At 37.3% G+C, this 19,449-nt stretch overlaps 1 protein-coding gene across 4 annotated transcripts in view; it reads left to right on the top strand.

Annotated features, from left to right (window-relative positions):
* The window catches only part of ADGRG6 (adhesion G protein-coupled receptor G6), a 154,258-nt gene that overhangs the window by 88,326 nt on the left and 46,483 nt on the right, over positions 1–19,449 (top strand). For all 4 annotated transcript variants that reach the window (XM_065931247.1, XM_065931250.1, XM_065931248.1 and 1 more), the window contains 7 exons: positions 2,505–2,590; positions 5,237–5,289; positions 6,856–6,918; positions 13,614–13,756; positions 17,200–17,311; positions 18,522–18,586; positions 19,172–19,382. In XM_065931247.1, the coding sequence (XP_065787319.1) occupies positions 2,505–2,590; positions 5,237–5,289; positions 6,856–6,918; positions 13,614–13,756; positions 17,200–17,311; positions 18,522–18,586; positions 19,172–19,382 (733 nt within the window). The remainder of the gene's footprint in view (positions 1–2,504; positions 2,591–5,236; positions 5,290–6,855; positions 6,919–13,613; positions 13,757–17,199; positions 17,312–18,521; positions 18,587–19,171; positions 19,383–19,449) is intronic.

Genomic DNA, 19,449 nt, shown 5'->3' with positions numbered 1-19,449 from the left:
AACAACATAACACTAGGGAGAGTCCTATAGGGATTTAGACTGACTCTGATATGGAATGTCTTTCTCATTTATAAAAACAGTGAATTAGAAAAAAAAAAGTGAGAAATATTTTAAATTTTTTAAAAAAATCTTAAATGTTTGGATGCTTCTGTAAAATTTCAAAAATGTGAGTGATTAAAAATACTCATTTTTAATATTTTGCAGGATTCTCCTGAGAGGGCAAGACTGCAATGCCTAACACAGACACACGCTTTAGGTCTCCATCTAGTGGTAGCTTGTCAGTTTTAATACTTAACTGGCATCAGGGAACATGCACAGAATACCCCTTAATTCCTGACATTGGTGTAGAATCTTGGACTTTGAGAACTTAAATTCCCTCTGAGTCATTCAGAATGTCCACGATTTGCTATAATGAGGTCTACAGTGTAAATTTGTTTGTTTGTTTGCCTGACTTATTATAATTTATTTTACATACACTCTTGTAATTTTTAATTCAGAATATTTTTTAAAGGAAGATAAAGTCAAGGTTATTAAAATATCTGAAGAGTTTTAGAAGCTGGACTTCTAATAACTTAGTATGCATAAATTGAACCAAATATCCTTGGACTTACACTGATCTCATAGACATATTATTACATCTGGGAGTGGTGATTTTTTTTAAAGCATGAGTTTCTGACCCCTGTACTGGAAAACATTCCTTTAGGAGTATGACTGGAATTTGCATTTTGGTAGATTTGGGAGTTCCTAGGAGATATACTTTTGTACTTTTATGTACTACTTCCCCCAAATCTTCACTGAATCTTTTCCCCACTGTTTTAATAATATATTTTTACATTTGCTATGCATATTTTGGCTTCCCCAGTGGCTCAGCAGTAAAGTCTCCACCTGCAGTGCAGGAGATACAGGTTTGATCCCTGGGTTGGGAAGATCTCCTGGAGAAGGAAAGGACAACCCACTCTAGTATTTTTGCCTGGGAAATTCCATGGACAGAGAAGCCTGGCAGGTTACAGTCCATGAGGTTACGAAAGAGTTGGACGTGACTGAGCGACTAAACAACAAACAACATGTGTATTTTACTCATGTTTATAAGCATGGAGATAGATGATTGATTGGCAATAATGAAGAATCAATGTTTTTTCCTGTATGACCTACCATATTTAAAAAGAATCTTTTTCTCATTACTATTTGTAATAAGATATCCTTTAGCACATATCTAGAGAAATTTAGCAAACCCTGGCTGGTCAATTTGATTTTCATTTAAAAAAAAAAAAGAAAAATATATATGTATGGCAGACTGCTTTAAAGATTGCACTTCTGCAAAAAAGCACAACTTCCTTCTGACATAGGATTTTCTTTTACAAGCAAGTCCAGTTAAAAGTCCATCTGCATGGTAACGATAACCCTATATGCAAAACAGAAAAAGAGACACAGAACTACAGAAAAAGAGACACAGAACTACAGAACAGACTTTTGAACTCTGTGGGAGAAGGTGAGGGTGGGATGTTTCGAAAGAACAGCATGTATATTATCTATGGTGAAACAGATCACCAGACCTGGTGGGATGCATGAGTCAAGTGCTCGGGCCTGGTGGGCTGGGAAGACCCAGAGGAATCAGGTGGAGAGGGAGGTGGGAGGGGGGATCGGGATGGGGAATACGTGTAACTCTATGGCTGATTCATATCAATGTATGACAGAACCCACTGAAAAATAAAAAAAAATAAAAAAATAAAAAGTCCATCTGCAAATATTCTTTTTACCTCCTTTACTTGATAGAAATGACTGCACTTATGGAATTTTGATGCAAAAATCTGGTGAAAATGAACCCAACAACTTAAGTAGAAGAAAATGCTTTATTGGGGCAGGGGAAAGAGGATAGAGAGAATAAGGAGCTGTGGGTGAAAAATACATGATACCTATTATTTTCCAAATTGCCCATCATCTTACTCAAGTTTTTGCATCTCAAACTATCATTCTTCATAATGTTAGAAAAGGATAATTTTTGGTTACAGGAAATTTTTGGTGTACATGAAAAATCATTTAACAGACAGTAGGGAGAAGTGTATAGAATTAAGAATTATGAAGGAACATATATAGGTGATAATTAGAAGCAATGACTTACCTATAAGTAAACTAAATGATAACTATTTCTAAAAAGTTACAAGGTCACTGAATATTACCTGTAGAGAAAATTTCTATACCTATGTAGAAGGCATTTCTTAGTTGCTCAGTCGTGTCCTATTCTTTGCTATTCTTTGTATAGCCATGGGCTATACAGTCCATGAAACTTTCCAGGCCAGAATCCTGGAGTGGGTAGCCTTTCCCTTCTCCAGGGGATCTTCCTAACCCAGGGATCAAACCCAGGTCTCCCACTTTGCTGGTGGATTCTTTACCAGATGAGCCACAAGGGAAGCCCTTGTATGAAATTATGTCATTATAAATGTAAGCTGATAAATGTATGACTGTAAAATATGACTAATGGATTGAATCCTATTTCCAATGGACAGATGGGATTATTTATAGAATTTCCATAGTGATTCAAAACATCCTTCCTCACCCCGAGGTGAAAGTACAGAGCAAGGTGGCAGAATGGGTAAGTGGATTGTAAAATTTCTGTTTTGGGGCTTTAAACTAATCTCTGGAAATCTGGGGAAGACTCTACTGTCTAACTGAACCCACAGATCATACTGAAGTAAAGATACTGTTCATTGTAAATGTACGGAAGTGTAAGTGAAGTATTGCACTTTTGAATAGAAAGTGAGGTATAGTTGAATAAAGGACAAGAAAGTGAGCCTAATGGGCTATTATGTCAAATAAGAAAAGAACAGCACAAATGGAAAAGTATTTTGAGAGGTATCTTTATTTACTGGAATAGTCATACATTTTTAGCACTGTTTGAGTCTTTGATTCAAAAACCAAGTGTATAAAAAGTATATCATGAGTACCTTCCACCCATCCTTGACAGTCATCTGTCTGGAAACCAATTTCTCTGCTAGGAAATCACTGTGAATTTTTGCTGTTTTTTTTTCCAAGAATTTGTTTGTGAATGTAAAAGAAAATGACTATACATTCTTATGTTTTTCTTTTTACATTAAAAATAGAATATTGTACACACCATTCTACACTGTACTAGATATTTTGGTTATAATTTCTTTAACCAGTATTCTGTTGGTGAAAATTTTGGTAATTTCTAATTTAAAAAACTAAACATTTTATTTTATTATTTTATAAATGCGTGTTATATATATATATATATATATATATATATATATACATTATATAAATACACGTTATAAATACATGTTAATGATTTTTTCCTTCTCTGATATAATATCAAAAATTTAATTTCCCATAGGTTTATATTTTTTATTATTTCCTATCTACAGCATACTTTGGGACCTTGTACTGCTTTTATTTACTACTACAGTTCAGACAATTTTTGTGGAAAAAGTAATTTGTCATTTAGGTATACCTTCTGTAGTAAGAAAAATGGGTTTCTCATGTGGTAGGGCATATGTACTAAGGCCACATTTCTAATAAAAGAAAGTTAAACCATACACTGAAAGATAGTGATGATAATACTATATATATATAAAAGTATATATACTTTCTTCAGATATATGTATATGTATATATATTTGAAGAATGGTAGGAAAACATAGTTTTGTTTTTAAAGGCTGCATCCTTTGCAACAAGCTACCCACAGAAAACAAAAGTATGTAATTAACAACTCTGTTACAAAAATTGAGGCGGGGGAGTAAAATCTGGTAGAAACCAGAGAAAAGTACTGCTGTCAACTTTCTGGGATGACGTATTAACCTTAGCAGCTACTTCAAACACCAGATGTACTGAATTTCTAAATAGAGAGAGGGCTTTACTGAATGAGTTTAATCTTGCATCCCATTTTCTTTCACATTCTTCTTTCTGCTTTTTTAAAGTCGGAATGTTCTCAAAAGATAAAAGTTTTTTAAATTTATTTTTATTGAAGTATAGTTGATTTTCAACGTTGTGTTAGTCAAAAGATAGAATTCTTTATTCTCATTCTCAAATGAAGCACTTCGAATGTTATTAATTCTGTAAATCAGCATTCATTGGGGAGTTTATGCTTCAGGCAAGGTATAATTTTACATTTATTTCATGCATGGTTTTCAACATAGCATCACTTTTCATCTGAAACTAAACTTTAATGGACATTTCTCCTTAAGATGTAAGATACGAAAGCAGGTGTTTGGTAACAGAGAAAGTATAAGTGGCGTCCCTATTTCATATTATTACTATTTACAATTTAAAACTAATTTAATGCTTCTTTCCAGAATTTCCTAGAATTTACATTCAATTTAAAAACGCTCACAAGGAAGGCTAAATGTGTGTATGAAACAAGACCTAAAAAAACTCTTTGGAGGTGATATATAAATAAGAGAATTTCATGTCAGTAAAGAAATCAAAATATTTTGTGATTATATTGGACATATGTAAGGTTGTTGTTTTTGTTTTATGGAAAGGAATCCATTGCTTCATTAAAAAGTTTAGTGCTGAGACCCATAAAAATTGTTAAATGACCATATAATTATCAATAACACAATTCTCCATAATGTTGAACTTCTCTTTGTTTTTAAAGGCCTATATTGTTAATTTATCATTTTTTCTTACTACTGATATTCTTTTTTTTTTTTTCCACTACTGATATTCTTAAAAGATGGTAATTGCTAGAAAAACATGTGTTAATGCACCTTGGTGTTTGTTGAATGAAGAATGTGGAAGATGTATATTATACTAGTCTTTCCTATGTATTCTATTGTGGATAAGTTCTCAGCGTTATAGCTAACTTGAAAGCCCGTTATAGAGAAAGCCCTAATAGTATAGTCTAAAGAGGAAAGTATAATGTTTCCATTCAGGCAGACTTGGGTTCCAGTCTGAGATCTGTTACTTCTTAGTTGCAGCTGGGTGAGCTATTTCATCTCCGTGAAGCTTAGTTCCTTGGTGTAACAGGTGGGAGGATAGTGCAGATAATACCTATCTCATTAGCTGTTGTGAGAATAAAGGAGAAAACACTGGTAAATTTCTTGGCATACAGTGCCTCAGTAGCTGTTATCTGTACCTCTCTTTCATTCCTTTAGCTCTTTGGAATTTTCCCAGGGTCTTATTCCAATAACAATTAATGGGAGAGAAGAAACTGGATTTAAATTTCTTTTTTTTATTAAGTGTTAATTCAAACTCACCATTTCCATTGTATTTTTAGCTCAATTCAACCTTCCAGAATTGGAACTACACTGTTTACGTGGTTAATATCAGGTAAGTGACAGAATAAATTGAGAAATAGAAAGTAGTGTCTAGGGGACTTGCCTGGCGGCCAGTGGTTAAGACTCTGTGCTTCCACTGCAAGGGGCGTAGGTTCGATTCCTGTTAGGGGAACGAAGACCCCGCATGCTGCAAGGTGTAGCGCCCTCCCCTGCCCCTACCAGTACAAAAAAACAGGAGTGTCTAATTTAATACTACTCTCTGTGGTTATACCAACACACACATACACATGAAAATACAGAAATACACACTATACTCTTAATCTTTCTAAATAACTCTATATATTATACCATTGCTTTGCACAAAAAGCTTCAATAGTGTGGTAATGGTTTAAAAAAATTTTGATTGTAGATTCCAATCATTTAAAAAAAATTTAACTTGTACTCCCAAAATATATTTGTAATTTTAAATAGATTTTATGTATGCATGTGTGTATGTGTATATTGCTTAACCAATATATGTTATCATGTAATATAAATAGAAATTAGTTGCTTCTCACACACCAGTAGTTCATCAAGAGCATTCCCTGGTTTGCATGCACCCGTTTGAAGACCATCGTTTCTATAAAATAAGACATCTACAGTGTGATTGCAACCTAGCCTTTAAAAATTAACTTTCATCTTCTTTTAACTTAAATCTTCTATTTAAATACTCCATGAATCTCTAGCAGAAGAGATTTTCCACCTGTGTTATCTCCCTGTCCTCCTCTGCACCTTGATTTTATAGTTTTGTAGTTTCTAAAGTGTATTTGTGCTCTGCTTTGCTTAGTCACTCAGTCCTGTCTGACTCTTTGCGGCCCCATGGACTGTAGCCCACCAGGCTCCTCTGTCCATGGGATTCTCCAGGCAAGAATACTGGAGTGGGTTGCCATGCCCTCCTCCAGGGGATCTTCCCAACCCAGGGATCAAAGCCAGGTCTCTCTCATTGCAGGTAGAATCTTTACTGTCCGAGGCACTGGGGAAGCCCTAAACGTATTCTATGAACCTGAAATATATCGATAATATATCTCACAGAAAAGAGGATCAAAGGGTCAGACTAGTTCAGGAGCAAGTTTCTGTATATCCGAGCATCCCAGGTTCTTTCATGTACTAATATGCATTATGAAATCTTCGAAAGAGAGAGAAGGCATGTAGTTCCAAGTTTTATTTTGCCTTGGAGCTGATTTGTCTCAGGCTTACGAAGGAACTAGGGCCTCTGAAGACACATTTGCTAACACTGGTTTAGATCATCCTCTCTGCCTCTTTCTTTCACCTCCTCAAATTTTGTTGCTGATCATGCAGCAGATGAGGCTGACAATGAATATGCATGCATGCATGCTAAGTCGTTTCAGTTGAGTCTAACTCTTTGCAGCCCTGTGGCCCATAACCCGCCAGGCTCCTCTGTCCATGGGGGTTCTCCAGGCAAGAGTACTGCAGTGGGCTGCCGTGCCCGCCTCCAGGGGATCTTCCCGACCCAGGGATCGAACCCTTGTCTCTCACATGTCCTGCATTGACAAGCGGGTTCTTTATCACCAATGCCCGGGGAAGCCCTGATAACGAATGTACCTGTTTGTATTTACAGTTTTCACCTGAGCACTGGAGAGGACAAGATTAAAGTGAGGAGAAGCATTGTGACTGACCAAAGGTAACGCTGACAAGGCCTCGCAGAAAATGTGACATCTTTTCTCGTGTTCTCTGTTTTGAATGTCTTGTAGAGAAATAAAATCAATGAGGTAGGAGAGAAATGTTTCTTTTGAGTAGCACGTTTAAATTATCTCTTTAGCCCTAATGAACAAGTCTTCCTTTTTTCATATAGTTAAATCTGTAATATAAGCAGACTCAGTAGAAATATACATCTGATAAAAAAAATAATGCAAAATTGAAACATTTATTATTTTTAGCATTGATAATTCCAGTTTATGGTAAACTATTGCCTGTTATTTGAAATTTCATAGACCTTCAAAGAAAGAAAAATAATTATAGTGTTAAGTCAAGTACTTATGTACAGTAGCATCTAATAATATGGGTAATAGGTGCTGAAATATTTTCAGCATTCAAAGTCATCAGCTAATTTTCTGAAGTTTTCATTTTTAAAAGTATATCAGGGTCATGACTTAAGCAAGCAGGTACTTTAATAGATATGTTCACCATATATAAACAGTTGGCATTTAAAGACCAACTGTTCAAGAGTGCTATGTAGTAAAAAAACAATGTAAATTCCTAAGTAAAATAAATGAGGTTGTGTCAGGTCGTATACTGCATCTCCACAGAATAAAAAAAGTCAGTTGAAAAGCAAAAGTTTACATTTTTTACTTAGTTTCAATTGACTGAATTGATATCTGTATTTACAACTATAGAGATGGAATATATTTCTTTTTAGGTCATATATTCTTAGAAGCTAGTAATAAAATTTCATATGAGGGTTGACCAGAGAGTTTTCTTATTTTTTTCTTTTTCTATTCAGAAAAACACATTAGAAAAACACATGTTTCTCTATTCATTAGAAAAACACATGTCTTTAAGATTATATTTCAAACTTACCATTTTTGTATATATTCAACAAACTGGATTGGACCATCTGATTAGGGAAAGTTATTGTTTATTTTCTAGAATTGTTCCTTTTTCTTTATGATCTGAAGATCAGAGTAATGTATTTAATTTATCTTAACACTGTCTTCTTGATGGTAACAGGATTTTTCTCCTTATTTTAGCCAAATAAATTCTTCTCCAAACCGTACTGCTAGATCATATTGAACCTGGAATAATGGATCCACAATTAACCTGGATAATGCTGGATACTTTGTCTTGCAGTTGGGGCAGCCCTACTTCAAACTGTCTCCAGTGCTATACCTTCTTCATAGGGCTCAAACTCAGATTCTAATAATGCAATTTTATGAGAACAACCAAATAAAATATTTTCCAGAAGTATAAAACATATTAAACTCATGCCCTTTGGAAGCATCGTTATCACTCTCATCCTGACCACCTTTATAACCTTCATCACAGCATCTCCTTACAATTGCACTTTATGATTCCACTTATTCATTGGCTCATTTGCTTCTCTACCAGTTACCCCCAACATAGATAAGGCAGGTAACATCCTGCCCTTTCAACCAGTGACAAAACTAAGACCCCATGAATTGCCCAACATCAACCAGCCAATGTGAGAAGCCAAGATTTCTGACCTCATGCTCCCATGCTTTGGTCCCATTTACTGTGATTCTTCTATTCCCTGATGATACTAATATCAGTCATCATGAGTATTGGTCCACACCTTAGAAACTCTTGCTGGAAAGACATTTAAATTCGTGGAATCTGTTTCCTGTCTGTAACACCAATGTGTAATTTTATAAAAAATTATAGGGAGAATGAATTTAGAGTGTATATGGGAAAATCCATACATTTTGTTTTTCTTTGGTATGAGCTTCTGGCATTGCTTTAAAGTTTGTTTGTACCAACTTTATCTCCATCTTTTCTTTCTGCTCTCTGTTGCTTTTATGCTCATGGATGAACCTTTGTGATCTCTCATGGTTTTTCTCAAAGTTACAATCTACTAGTCTTACACACACTCTTTTTTTCCCCAACCTTTCCTTTCGATTGAACTGTAACACCTAACACAAACCCTAGCTTTAGATAATGCTATCATACTCTATTGCCTAGACAGACAGGAAACCAGAGCCACAGAGACTGATTTATTCAATTAAAGAATGACTGATAGTAACAACAGATAGAACTGGATTTTGCAGAACCATAAAATAGTTTCGGTTTCCAGGATGAGAGAGGAAAACAACACAGATAAGACGTGTGAAAACGCATGATCATTCTTGAATTGCCGAATTTGGGTCAGTACCATCCAAAACGTACTGTGTTCTCGATATTCAAGGGAAGCAAAAGTTGACATTGCCAACTCTTACGTCCTCAGTTACTGGAGTGGTAAAGTTTAGCATCCAACAATAATTTAATCAAGGGATACTTTTTTTCCTTAATAGGTCATTTAAAAATTATTATATCACAGTTCACATTATATTCACATCTGTGTTTTTCTCATCCTAAATATGACTCCTATATGAACAGTAAGCAGTAAGTGACTTTAGAGATAAATAGCACTTCAGAATGAACTATCAGAATTATAAAGTACAGATACTTAGGGGAAAAATAGGGCTATTTTAAAATTTCACCCAACGTTGACTAGCAAAGATTTCACTTATTTTTCTTCTTTTTATCATGACAAATACGTCACTACTCTATTTCATTTATATTGATACCCACAGTATTTCATAAATCAAATATGCCACCGCCTCTCCTCTGAGGACTTCATAGTTATTTCAGGAACAATGCTACTGGGTTCACTTTGGCTGTGTATGTGATTACAAGTGAACAGGAAATTATATTACTTCAAATTGTAGAACCAGAGTTTTGGTGGAGATTTTAGGATATATATCTCTGCTTCCTATAGAGATACTTTCTTTTTAAAGACAAGCCAGTTCAAGCAATATATAAACTTATTCAGTAACATGACAATTACTGAGTGAATTTCAGTTATTTATTTTGTAACTTTTCAGTGCACAGAGTACTAGTAAATGCTTCATAGAGATAGAAAAGCATTTTATCACAATTCTGGAGAAATTGCAACATGTTTGTAACTAATAATACTCAGTAATTTAAAAGTTAATTGTTTAATCAGTTCAGTTCAGTTGCTCAGTCCTGTCCACTCTTTGCAACCCCATTAACCGCAGAATGTCAGGCCTCCCTGTCCATCACCAACTCCCGGAGTTTACCCAAACTCATGTCCATCGAGTCGGTAATGCCATTCAACCATCTCATCTTCTGCCGTCCCCTTCTCCTCCTGCCCTCAATCTTTCCCAGCATCAGGGTCTTTTCAAATGAGTCAGCTCTTTGATCAGGTGGCCAAAGTATTGGAGTTTCAGCTTCAACGTCAGTCCTTCCAATGAACACCCAGGACTGATCTCCTTTAGGATGGACTGGTTGGATCTCCTTGCAGTCCAAGGGACTCTCAAGAGTCTTCTCCAACACCACAGTTCAAAAGCATCAATTCTTTGGCACTCAGCCTTCTTTATAGTCCAATTCTCACATCCATTCATGACTACTGGAAAAACCATAGCCTTGACTAGATGGACCTTTGTCAACAAAGTAATGTCTCTGCTTTTTAATATGCTTTCTAAGTTGGTCATGACTTTCCTTCCAAGGAGTAAGCGTCTTTTAATTTCGTGGCTGCAGTCACCATCTGCAGTAATTTTGGAGCCCCCAAAAATAAAGTCTGACACTGTTTCCACTGTTTCCCCATCTATTTACCATGAAGTGATGGGACCAGATGCCATGATCTTAGTTTTCTGAATGTTGAGCTTTAAGCCAACTTTTTCACTCTCCTCTTTAACTTTCATCAAGAGGCTCTTTAGTTCCTCTTCACTTTCTGCCGTAAGGGTGGTGTCATCTGCATATCTGAGGTTATTGATATTTCTTCTGGCAATCTTGATTCCAGCTTGTGCTTCTTCCAGCCCAGCATTTCTCATGATGTACTCTGCATATAAGTTAAATAAGCAGGGTGACAATATACAGCCTTGATGTACTCCTTTTCCTATTTGGAACCAGTCTGCTGTTCCATGTCCAGTTCTAACTGTTGCTTCCTGACCTGCATATAGGTTTCTTAAGAAGCAGGTCAGGTGGTCTGGTATTCCCATCTCTTTCAGAATTTTCCACAGTTTATTTTTATTGATAATCCACACAGTCAAAGGCTTTGGCATAGTGAATAAAGCAGAAATAGATGTTTTCCTGGACCTCTCTTGCTTTTTCAATGATCCAGCTGATGTTGACAATTTGATCTCTGATTCCTCTGCCTTTTCTAAAACCGTCTGGAACATCTGGAAGTTCACAGTTCACGTATTGCTGAAGCCTGGCTTGGAGAATTTTGAGCATTACTTTACTAGCATGTTAGATGAGTGCAATTGTGAGGTAGTTTGAGCTTTCTTTGGCATTGCCTTTCTTTGGGATTGGAATGAAAACTGACCTTTTCTTGAGGCCACTGCTGAGTTATCCAAATTTGCTGGCATATTGAGTGCAGCGCTTTCACAGCATCATCTTTCAGGATTTGAAATAGCTCAACTGGAATTCTCTCAACTCCACTAGCTTTGTTCTTAGGGATGCTTTCCAAGGTCTACTTGACTTCACATTCAGGATGTCTGGCTCTAGATGAGTGATCACACCATCATGGTTCTGGATCATGAAGATCTTTTTTGTACAGTTCTTCTGTGTATTCTTGCCACCTCTTCTTAATATCTTCTGCTTCTGTTAGGTCCCTACCATTCTGTCCTTTATTGAGCCCATCTTTGCCTGAAATGTTCCCTTGGTATCTCTAATTTTCTTGAAGAGATCTCTAGTCTTTCCCATTATATCATTTTCCCCTATTTCTTTGCATTGATCGCTGAGGAAGCCTTTCTTATGTCTCCTTGCTATTCTTTGGAACTCTGCATTCAAATGGGTATATCTTTCCTTTTCTCCTTTGCTTTTTGCTTCTCTTTTTTTCCACAACTATTTGTAAGGCCTCCTCAGACACCATTTTGCTTTTTTGCATTTGTTTTTCTTGGGGATGGTCTTGATCTTGTCTTCTGTACAATGTCACAACTTATATCCATAGTTCATCAGGCACTCTGTCTATCAGATCTAGTCCCTTAAATCTATTTCTCACTTCCACTGTGTAATCATAAGGGATTTGATTTAGGTCATACCTGTATGGTCTAGTGGTTTTCCCTACTTTCTTTAAGTCTGAATTTGGCGATAAGGAGTTCAGGGTCTGAGCCACAGTCAGTTCCTGGTCTTGTTTTTGCTGACTGTATAGATCTTCTCCATCTTTGGCTGCAAAGAATATAATCAATCTGATTTCGGTGTTGACCATCTGGTGATGTCCATGTGTAGAGTCTTCTCTTGTGTTGTTGGAAGAGGGTGTTTGCTATGACCAGTGTGTTCTCTTGTCAAAACTCTGTTAGCCTTTGACCTGCTTCGTTTTGTACTCCAAGGCCATATTTGCCTGTTACTCCAGGCGTTTCTTGACTTCCTACTTTTGCATTCCAGTCCCCTATAATGACAAGGACATCTTTTTTGAGTGTTAGTTCTAGAAGGTCTTGTAGGTCTTCATAGAACTGTTCAACTTCAGCTTCTTCAGCATTACTGGTCAGGGCATAGACTTGGATTACCATAATATTGAATGGTTTGCCTTGGAAATGAACAGAGATCATTCTGTCATTTCACACATTGCATCCAAGTACTCCTTTTTGGACTCTTTCGTTGACTATGATGGCTACTTCATTTGTTCTAAAGGATTCCTGCCCACCGTAATAGATATAATGGTTATCTGAGTTAAATTCACCCATTCCAGTCCATTTTAATTTGCTGATTCTAGAATGTCGAGGTTCACTCTTGCCATCTCTTGTTTGACCACTTCCAATTTGCCTTGATTCATGGACCTAACATTCCAGGTTCCTATGCAATATTGCTCTTTACAGCATCGGACCTTGCTTCTATCACCAGTCACATCCACAACTGGGTGTTATTTTTGCTTTGGCTCCATCCCTTCATTCTTTCTGGAGTTATTTCTCCACTCTTCTCCAGTAGCATATTGGGCACCTACTGACCTGGGGAGTTCATCTTTCAGTGTCCTATCTTTTTGCCTTTTCCTACTGTTCATGGGGTTCTCAAGGCAAGAATACTGAAGTGGTTTGCCATTCCCTTCTCCAGTGGACCACATTTTGTCAGATCTCTCCACCATGACTTGGGTGGCCCCACATGGCATGGCTTAGTTTCATTGAGTTAGACAAGGCTGTGGTCCATGTGATCAGATTGGCTAGTTTTCTGTGATTGTGGTTTCAGTCTGTCTGCCCTCTGATGCCCTCTCTTAGTGCCTTCTGTCTCTCTTGCGTTTAATCAGATTAATCTGATTGTTTAACCAGATTAGTTGAAATTCTAATTTTTCTTAAAAAACTTTATTTTTGACTTTAAAGAAACAGTATAGCATTAACCACAAATATGACTTTCTTGCATGTGTGCTATAAAATATTAAAGTATTTCTTAAAAGAAATGGGGTAATACAATAGATAATACTTGCAGCATTCTATAAAATGTTCATATTGAGATTTTTTAAGGTTATAATTTTTTGACATCTTTTTAGCATTATAATTTGTGCAGGGACAGAAGTCCTTGAATACTTTGATGTATTTCTTTAGTCTCAACACTTTACGGTTACTCTCTTACTACCATATGCAATTGTTCTATTTTTCCACCAAAACATGATCTGACTGGTCAGCAACTCTGTCTGACTTGTTTTCCTAGGTTGGTGATTTGGGCCCTTTTGGTTTATAATGCTACCAACAATCCCAGTTTAGAAGGAAGAACCATTCAGCAGAAACTCTTAAGAAATAATGAGTCCCTGGATGAGGGCTTGAGGCTACATACAGTGAATGTGAGACAACTGGGTAAGTGCCTTTAACTGTTTTATTATATGTATTTATGTGACTGTATAACAGGTTAAGTTGAAACAAAATCAACAAAAATATTCTTCCTTTGTGTGTTTGCTTATTTAAAGCTATTTTTTCTGATGATAAAGTTCATCTTGTTGGTGACATTGTTGAAAATGGGTGACAAGGTTAGCATAAAAGATAGCACCTTGATACCTATGAATCCAAGGGAATGAAAGGGGCAGATGGAAGTTGATACCCTATTTTAGGAACCTATTGTGAAAATACTAAGAATATGAGCAAAATGCCGAGATGACCTTGACCAGACCTGGCGTCAGCTTTAGGAATAAAGAGATTGTGAGTATGTGCATATGGGATCTCCAAAGAAGTAAATCTTATAAAAGACAGTTTCTTGATATAAAACATCCTCTTATGTTCTCTGTCTCTGTTACCATCTATGCAGGAATAGATAGGCCAGAAATCTGGGAGTCATCCCAAACCTAGATTGGTTTCTCACCTGGACGCCGTTCACATCCTAAGCTCCAGCCATAGGTGTGGCGGAGCCAGCACTTCCCCAGACATGCTGTGTTCTCTCTTTCTTTGCCCACATTTCTTCCCTCCCCTCTCACTGCCCACCTGATGGTCACCTACCTGGTATGAAGGACAGCCTAAAGTTGCCTCTTCTGTGAAGCCTTCTCTGTCATCATCATGTACAGATAGCTGTCACCGCCTGGGAGCCTCCACCTCGTGCTGTCCGCAGACCTCGAGTACCGTCCATATAGAAGGCTCTTGAATTTGCCTGAACTTGTTTGTGTTCTTACATATATTTACTTTAACCAGAAATTTCCTCTGGCTTGAAAACACATCTTATTTTTCTCTTAACACTCACTTCCCACCTCCTCCCCAGCAACCATCTCATTTCTGAGCGTTTAAATGCATGAATAAATAAATGAATGCGCCTTGATGGGCATCTTTGAGAAAAGCAAATGATCAAAAACATGGATAACAAAAAGTAAAGTAATCACTCTAATGTTATGGTGACAGCTGATTAGGTGAATTAGTAGAGCTCAAAAGAAAGGGAAACTTTGACACATCTCCTTAGACACACACACAGGAAATTGAAGTGAGGGAAGCAGATATTCCTCAGCCTCTAAAAGCTGAGGAATCACAGCCAGAATCACAGTGCAACAAGGAAGCAGGCTTCTTTGCTTCTCTGAGGAAACCCTCATCTCTAATGTGTCAGCATACATAATCTCCATGGGGTCTGCATCTGTAGTTCAACCAACCTTGGATTGAAAATATTTGGAGGGAAAAATTCAGAAAGTTTCAGAAAGCAAAACTTGAATTTGCCATGCCTGGCCAACTGTTTATCTAGCATATACATTGTATTTAAAACTATGTACATAGCATTTACATTGTATTTATTATTGTAAGTAATCTAGTGATGATATAAAGTATACAGGAGGATGTACATAGGTTGTTGCGAATATTACTACATTTTACACAAGGGAAATGAGCTTTCTCAGATTTCAGTATACTGGCAGGAAGAGGAATGTGTTTTCTGGAACCAGTGCCTCGAGGATACAGGGGGATGAGCAGAATACAAAGGCTCTTCTTTCACACATAGGGGTCTCCACAACGAAGGAGCTTGATGAATGTGGTTTGTACGTGACAAAGGAGCCCATGAGGACCAGCCTTATCTCTGTTCCTCAGAAGTTGAGGAATCCCTGAACAGATCTCTCTGCACGCTTGGACATGTAATTTATACCACTTAGAGCTTCCCAGGTGGTGCTAGTGGTAAAGAATCTGCCTGCCAATGCAGGAGGCACAGATTCAATCCCTGGGTCAGGAAGATCCCCTGGAGGAGGAAATGACCACCCACTCCAGTATTCTCGCCTGGAAAATTCCATGTACAGAGGAACCTGGCAGGCTACAGTCCGTGGGTCCACAAAGAGTCAGGACTGAGCACAATGTTACTTATTCCACTTAAATTCCATGTTGTATGATTCTTCTGCAGAAAGTGAAGTGAAATCGCTCAGTTGTGTCCGACTCTTTGCGATCCCATGGACTGTAGCCTACCACACTCCTATGTCCATGGGATTCTCCAGGCAAGAATACTGGAGTGGGTTGCCATTTCCTTCTCCAGAGGATCTTCCTGACCCAGGAATCTAACCCGGGTCTCCTGCATTACAGGCAGACGCTTGACTGTCTGAGGCACCAGGGAAGTCCTTAGGGCTTCCTTGATAGCTCAGTTGGTAGACAATCTGCCTGCAATGCAGGAGACCCTAATTCTATTCATGGGTCGGGCAGATCTGCCAGAGTAAGGATAGGTTACCCACTTCAGTATTGTTGGGCTTCCCTTGTGGCTCAGCTGGTAAAGAATCCACCTGCAATGCAGGAGACCTTGCTCTGTAGAAAAATTTCTACCAACTGGGAGAAGAAAAGCTCAAAATATAGATAGGAAAATTATTTAAATGTTCAACTGGTAACTACACTACTGGTTTCTGGTAGTCTTCATGTAACTTGCTACTTTTCAGTACTGAAATATGAGATTTTGTTGTTACTGATATAGTGATTTTATTTCTATATTTTTTGAGTGTAAAGTCAGAGTTATTTATGTTCTAGCTCTCACCAGACAGTTTTTAGACAATAAGTGGGATGATGTGAGGTGAAGGTGTGTGTGCAAGATGTGTGGCCTACAGCTGTCTTCTGCCATTCCTTCAGCAAATTGCCAGGTGAAACATGCTTTCAGAGCCACCAAAAATTGTTTCTATAAAACGTGCTGGCAACTCACCAAGAACGCTGTTGAGGCACTATTTTATAGGCTTTTTCTTTGAAAAATATTAAATTACATTTTGAATTTTTCAGGACAGTTTTCATTTTATGTAGTTTTTTTTTTTTTCCAATAAATCTGTTTTACTAGGGGCTTCCCTGGTGGCTCAGTGGTAAAGAATCCTCCAGCCATTGCAGGAGATTGCAGGAGATACGGATTCAGTCTCTGGGTTGGAAGATCCCCTGAAGGAGGAAATGGCAACCCACTCAAGTATTCTTGCCTGGAGAATTCCATAGATAGAGGAGCCTGGCAGGCTCCATGGGGTCGCAAAAGAGTTGGACATGACTTAGCAACCAAACAACAACTATTTAATAATTTTATCTACAAATGACTTATGTTAGAATAATATTGTCTGATTGTTTGTTTTTATACTTGCATATTGTTTTTATACTTGCATAAGTATGTGCTTTTATTTGATGATTTTTTAAGATAAAATCTTGAATATGAAATGTAGCTTTATTTTTCATAGCTTCTGAACTTCTGCAAATTCTGAACATAAAAACCTGTTATTTTAGCATTGCATGGAATAAATACCTAATTACCAACATTGTTGTTTTGCTCTCATCTTGCATCTCTAATTTCAAGAAATAGATTGATATTTCTCATGTTGGGTCTTATTTTCACATAGGTATATGTCTGGCTGAGGAGGTGCCCAAAGGATATAAATGGCCAAGCATCCAACCTTCTGAATACAGACTTTCCTGTCCAGGGAAACAGGGCTTCTTTGCTTCACGAACATGGTAATACTTTCTTAACTCTTGCCAGCAAACTCCATGTACCTACTTTCCAGAGTTACAGGCGCTGTACCATAGTTCCCATGCAATGTATATTAATAGGAGAGAAGGACAGGAAGCTCTTTGTACGTCAAATCCATGTGAGGTAAAGATGAGGAAGGTAGGTTACCAAAGAAAGCATTTTTTCACTTCAAGCAACATGCTAATTTAGCCTTCTTCAAAGAAAGATGGAGCAATTTGAAAACCAGAGGGAAGTTCTAGAGCAAAGTTGGTGAACAGAGCCAGCATATACGCGACATGACATATATATACATGACATGACATGACATGACTTGCATATATGTGACATGGCATGTATATACGTGACATGGCATGACGTGAGTTGCATATATGTGACATGACATGTATACACGTGACGTGACATGACATGGCTTGCAGATACGTGACATGGCATGCCGAGTCTTTTTAAATCCTTAGAGCGGTCATCACTGGAGGGGAAAAGAGACATCAGAAAGAAGAAAGACAAGATCCAGGTTAGGGCAGTCTGCTAGTGGAGACTGTCAGGGTGTGGGTTTTTCTCTATAATCGTTGAATGGAAACCTCAGACAGGTTAACAGAGGATTCACTGATTAAGTCAAATCCAGTTCCTCACCCTCCACCCCGTTCAGTGAGAATTTTCTTGCAGGGAAATTCAGACTCTGAAACTGCCCGTGTAGAAATACTTTGCCCCCACGGTTGGGTTTGACAAGTGGTGGAGAGGAAAGGAAGGGACTTGGCTTTGAATTGTGGTTCTCCCTCTTCCTGCCTGTGACTCCTTGGAAGATTTCTTGATTTATCTAAGTCTGTTTCCTCATCTATAAAACGTGGATTATAATCTGCTTTACAGAGTTATGTGAAATCAAAATGAGATTTTATCTAGGAAATTCTTAAAGTGGTTCTTGATCCACGTTAACAACTATGCGTTTAACTTTAGTAACCTGATGGAGCCTACTCTAGGATATAGGCTATTGCTAGTATTTTTTTTTTCCCCTGATGCATGTGCCTGATTTTTTTTTCCCAGGAAGAACTTTTAATATGAATTTTATGTCCATTGTTATAGTCTTCAAATGAAACTTACCTAGATACCAAGGGAAATTCTAAAGCTTATTATTAACTACTTTTGTCAGCTGTAATGTCGTGTCTGCCAAATGCTTAAAATACATTTTTTGTTTTATAGTTATGCTGACCCTGTCAACAATTCTGTAGCCCACTGGGGGCATCCCGATATCTCCAATTGCTCAAGTAAGTGAGAGATGTCTTCAGTTCTCCAAGGCAAAATAAGAGGACCTCACGCTTCATGGTTCTCATCTTCTTTGGACATGTTCTGTTCTGTGGTATCATGTCTTGATACCACTGTGATATTAAAGCTAAGCAAATGATTGTTTGACTCACTTAAAGTAAAAAATACTGTTTTTGCTCATTCTGACTTTCTGTTATACTTATTCTGTCGTAGATTAACAATAGCAAGAAAATTCTGGAGAAGAGACTATGTAAATTAAGATTGTGTGTGTGTGTTTTCAAGCAGCAAATACATACTTATTTAGTGATTATGTGGGCATCTCACTTAGAACTTTGTGTGAATATTGGTCCCTCCAAGTTATTTACCTAAGCTGCTTATAAGCACAGTTTGTGTCTCACTAAATAGAGAAGTTAGTTTGTGTGTGTGAAGAAATACTGTTGTCCTGTGAAAATCAGGCTAAGGGGTACATATAGGAAACCTGATTTGCTGCTTTACTGGAAGTGAAATGTTATACTATGTTTTGGATTCCTAGAACTGCTCAGGATACACACGTAAAACTGTATGTTGTTGTTCTGTCATATTTTTAGGGGAAGTAAATGAAGTTGCCAATGAGATTTTAAATTTAACTAGTGATGGGCAGACATTAAGCTCAGCCAATATCACCAGCATCGTAGAACAGGTCAAAAGGATTGTAAATAAAGAAGAAAACATTGATATAACGCTTGGCTCAACCTTAATGAATATATTTTCTAATATTTTAACCAGCCCAGACAGTGATTTGCTTGAGTCGTCTTCTGAGTAAGTTTGTTTGTTTTTCTTCCAGAGAGTAATGTTTATTGGCTATATGTGGTATTATGTAGTTTCT

This window comes from Muntiacus reevesi, chromosome 3 (genome assembly GCF_963930625.1).
Source record: "Muntiacus reevesi chromosome 3, mMunRee1.1, whole genome shotgun sequence".
NCBI classification, from domain to species: domain Eukaryota; kingdom Metazoa; phylum Chordata; class Mammalia; order Artiodactyla; family Cervidae; genus Muntiacus; species Muntiacus reevesi.
Note: the sequence above shows the minus strand (reverse complement) of the source record. Positions and strands in the feature narration are given on the sequence as shown.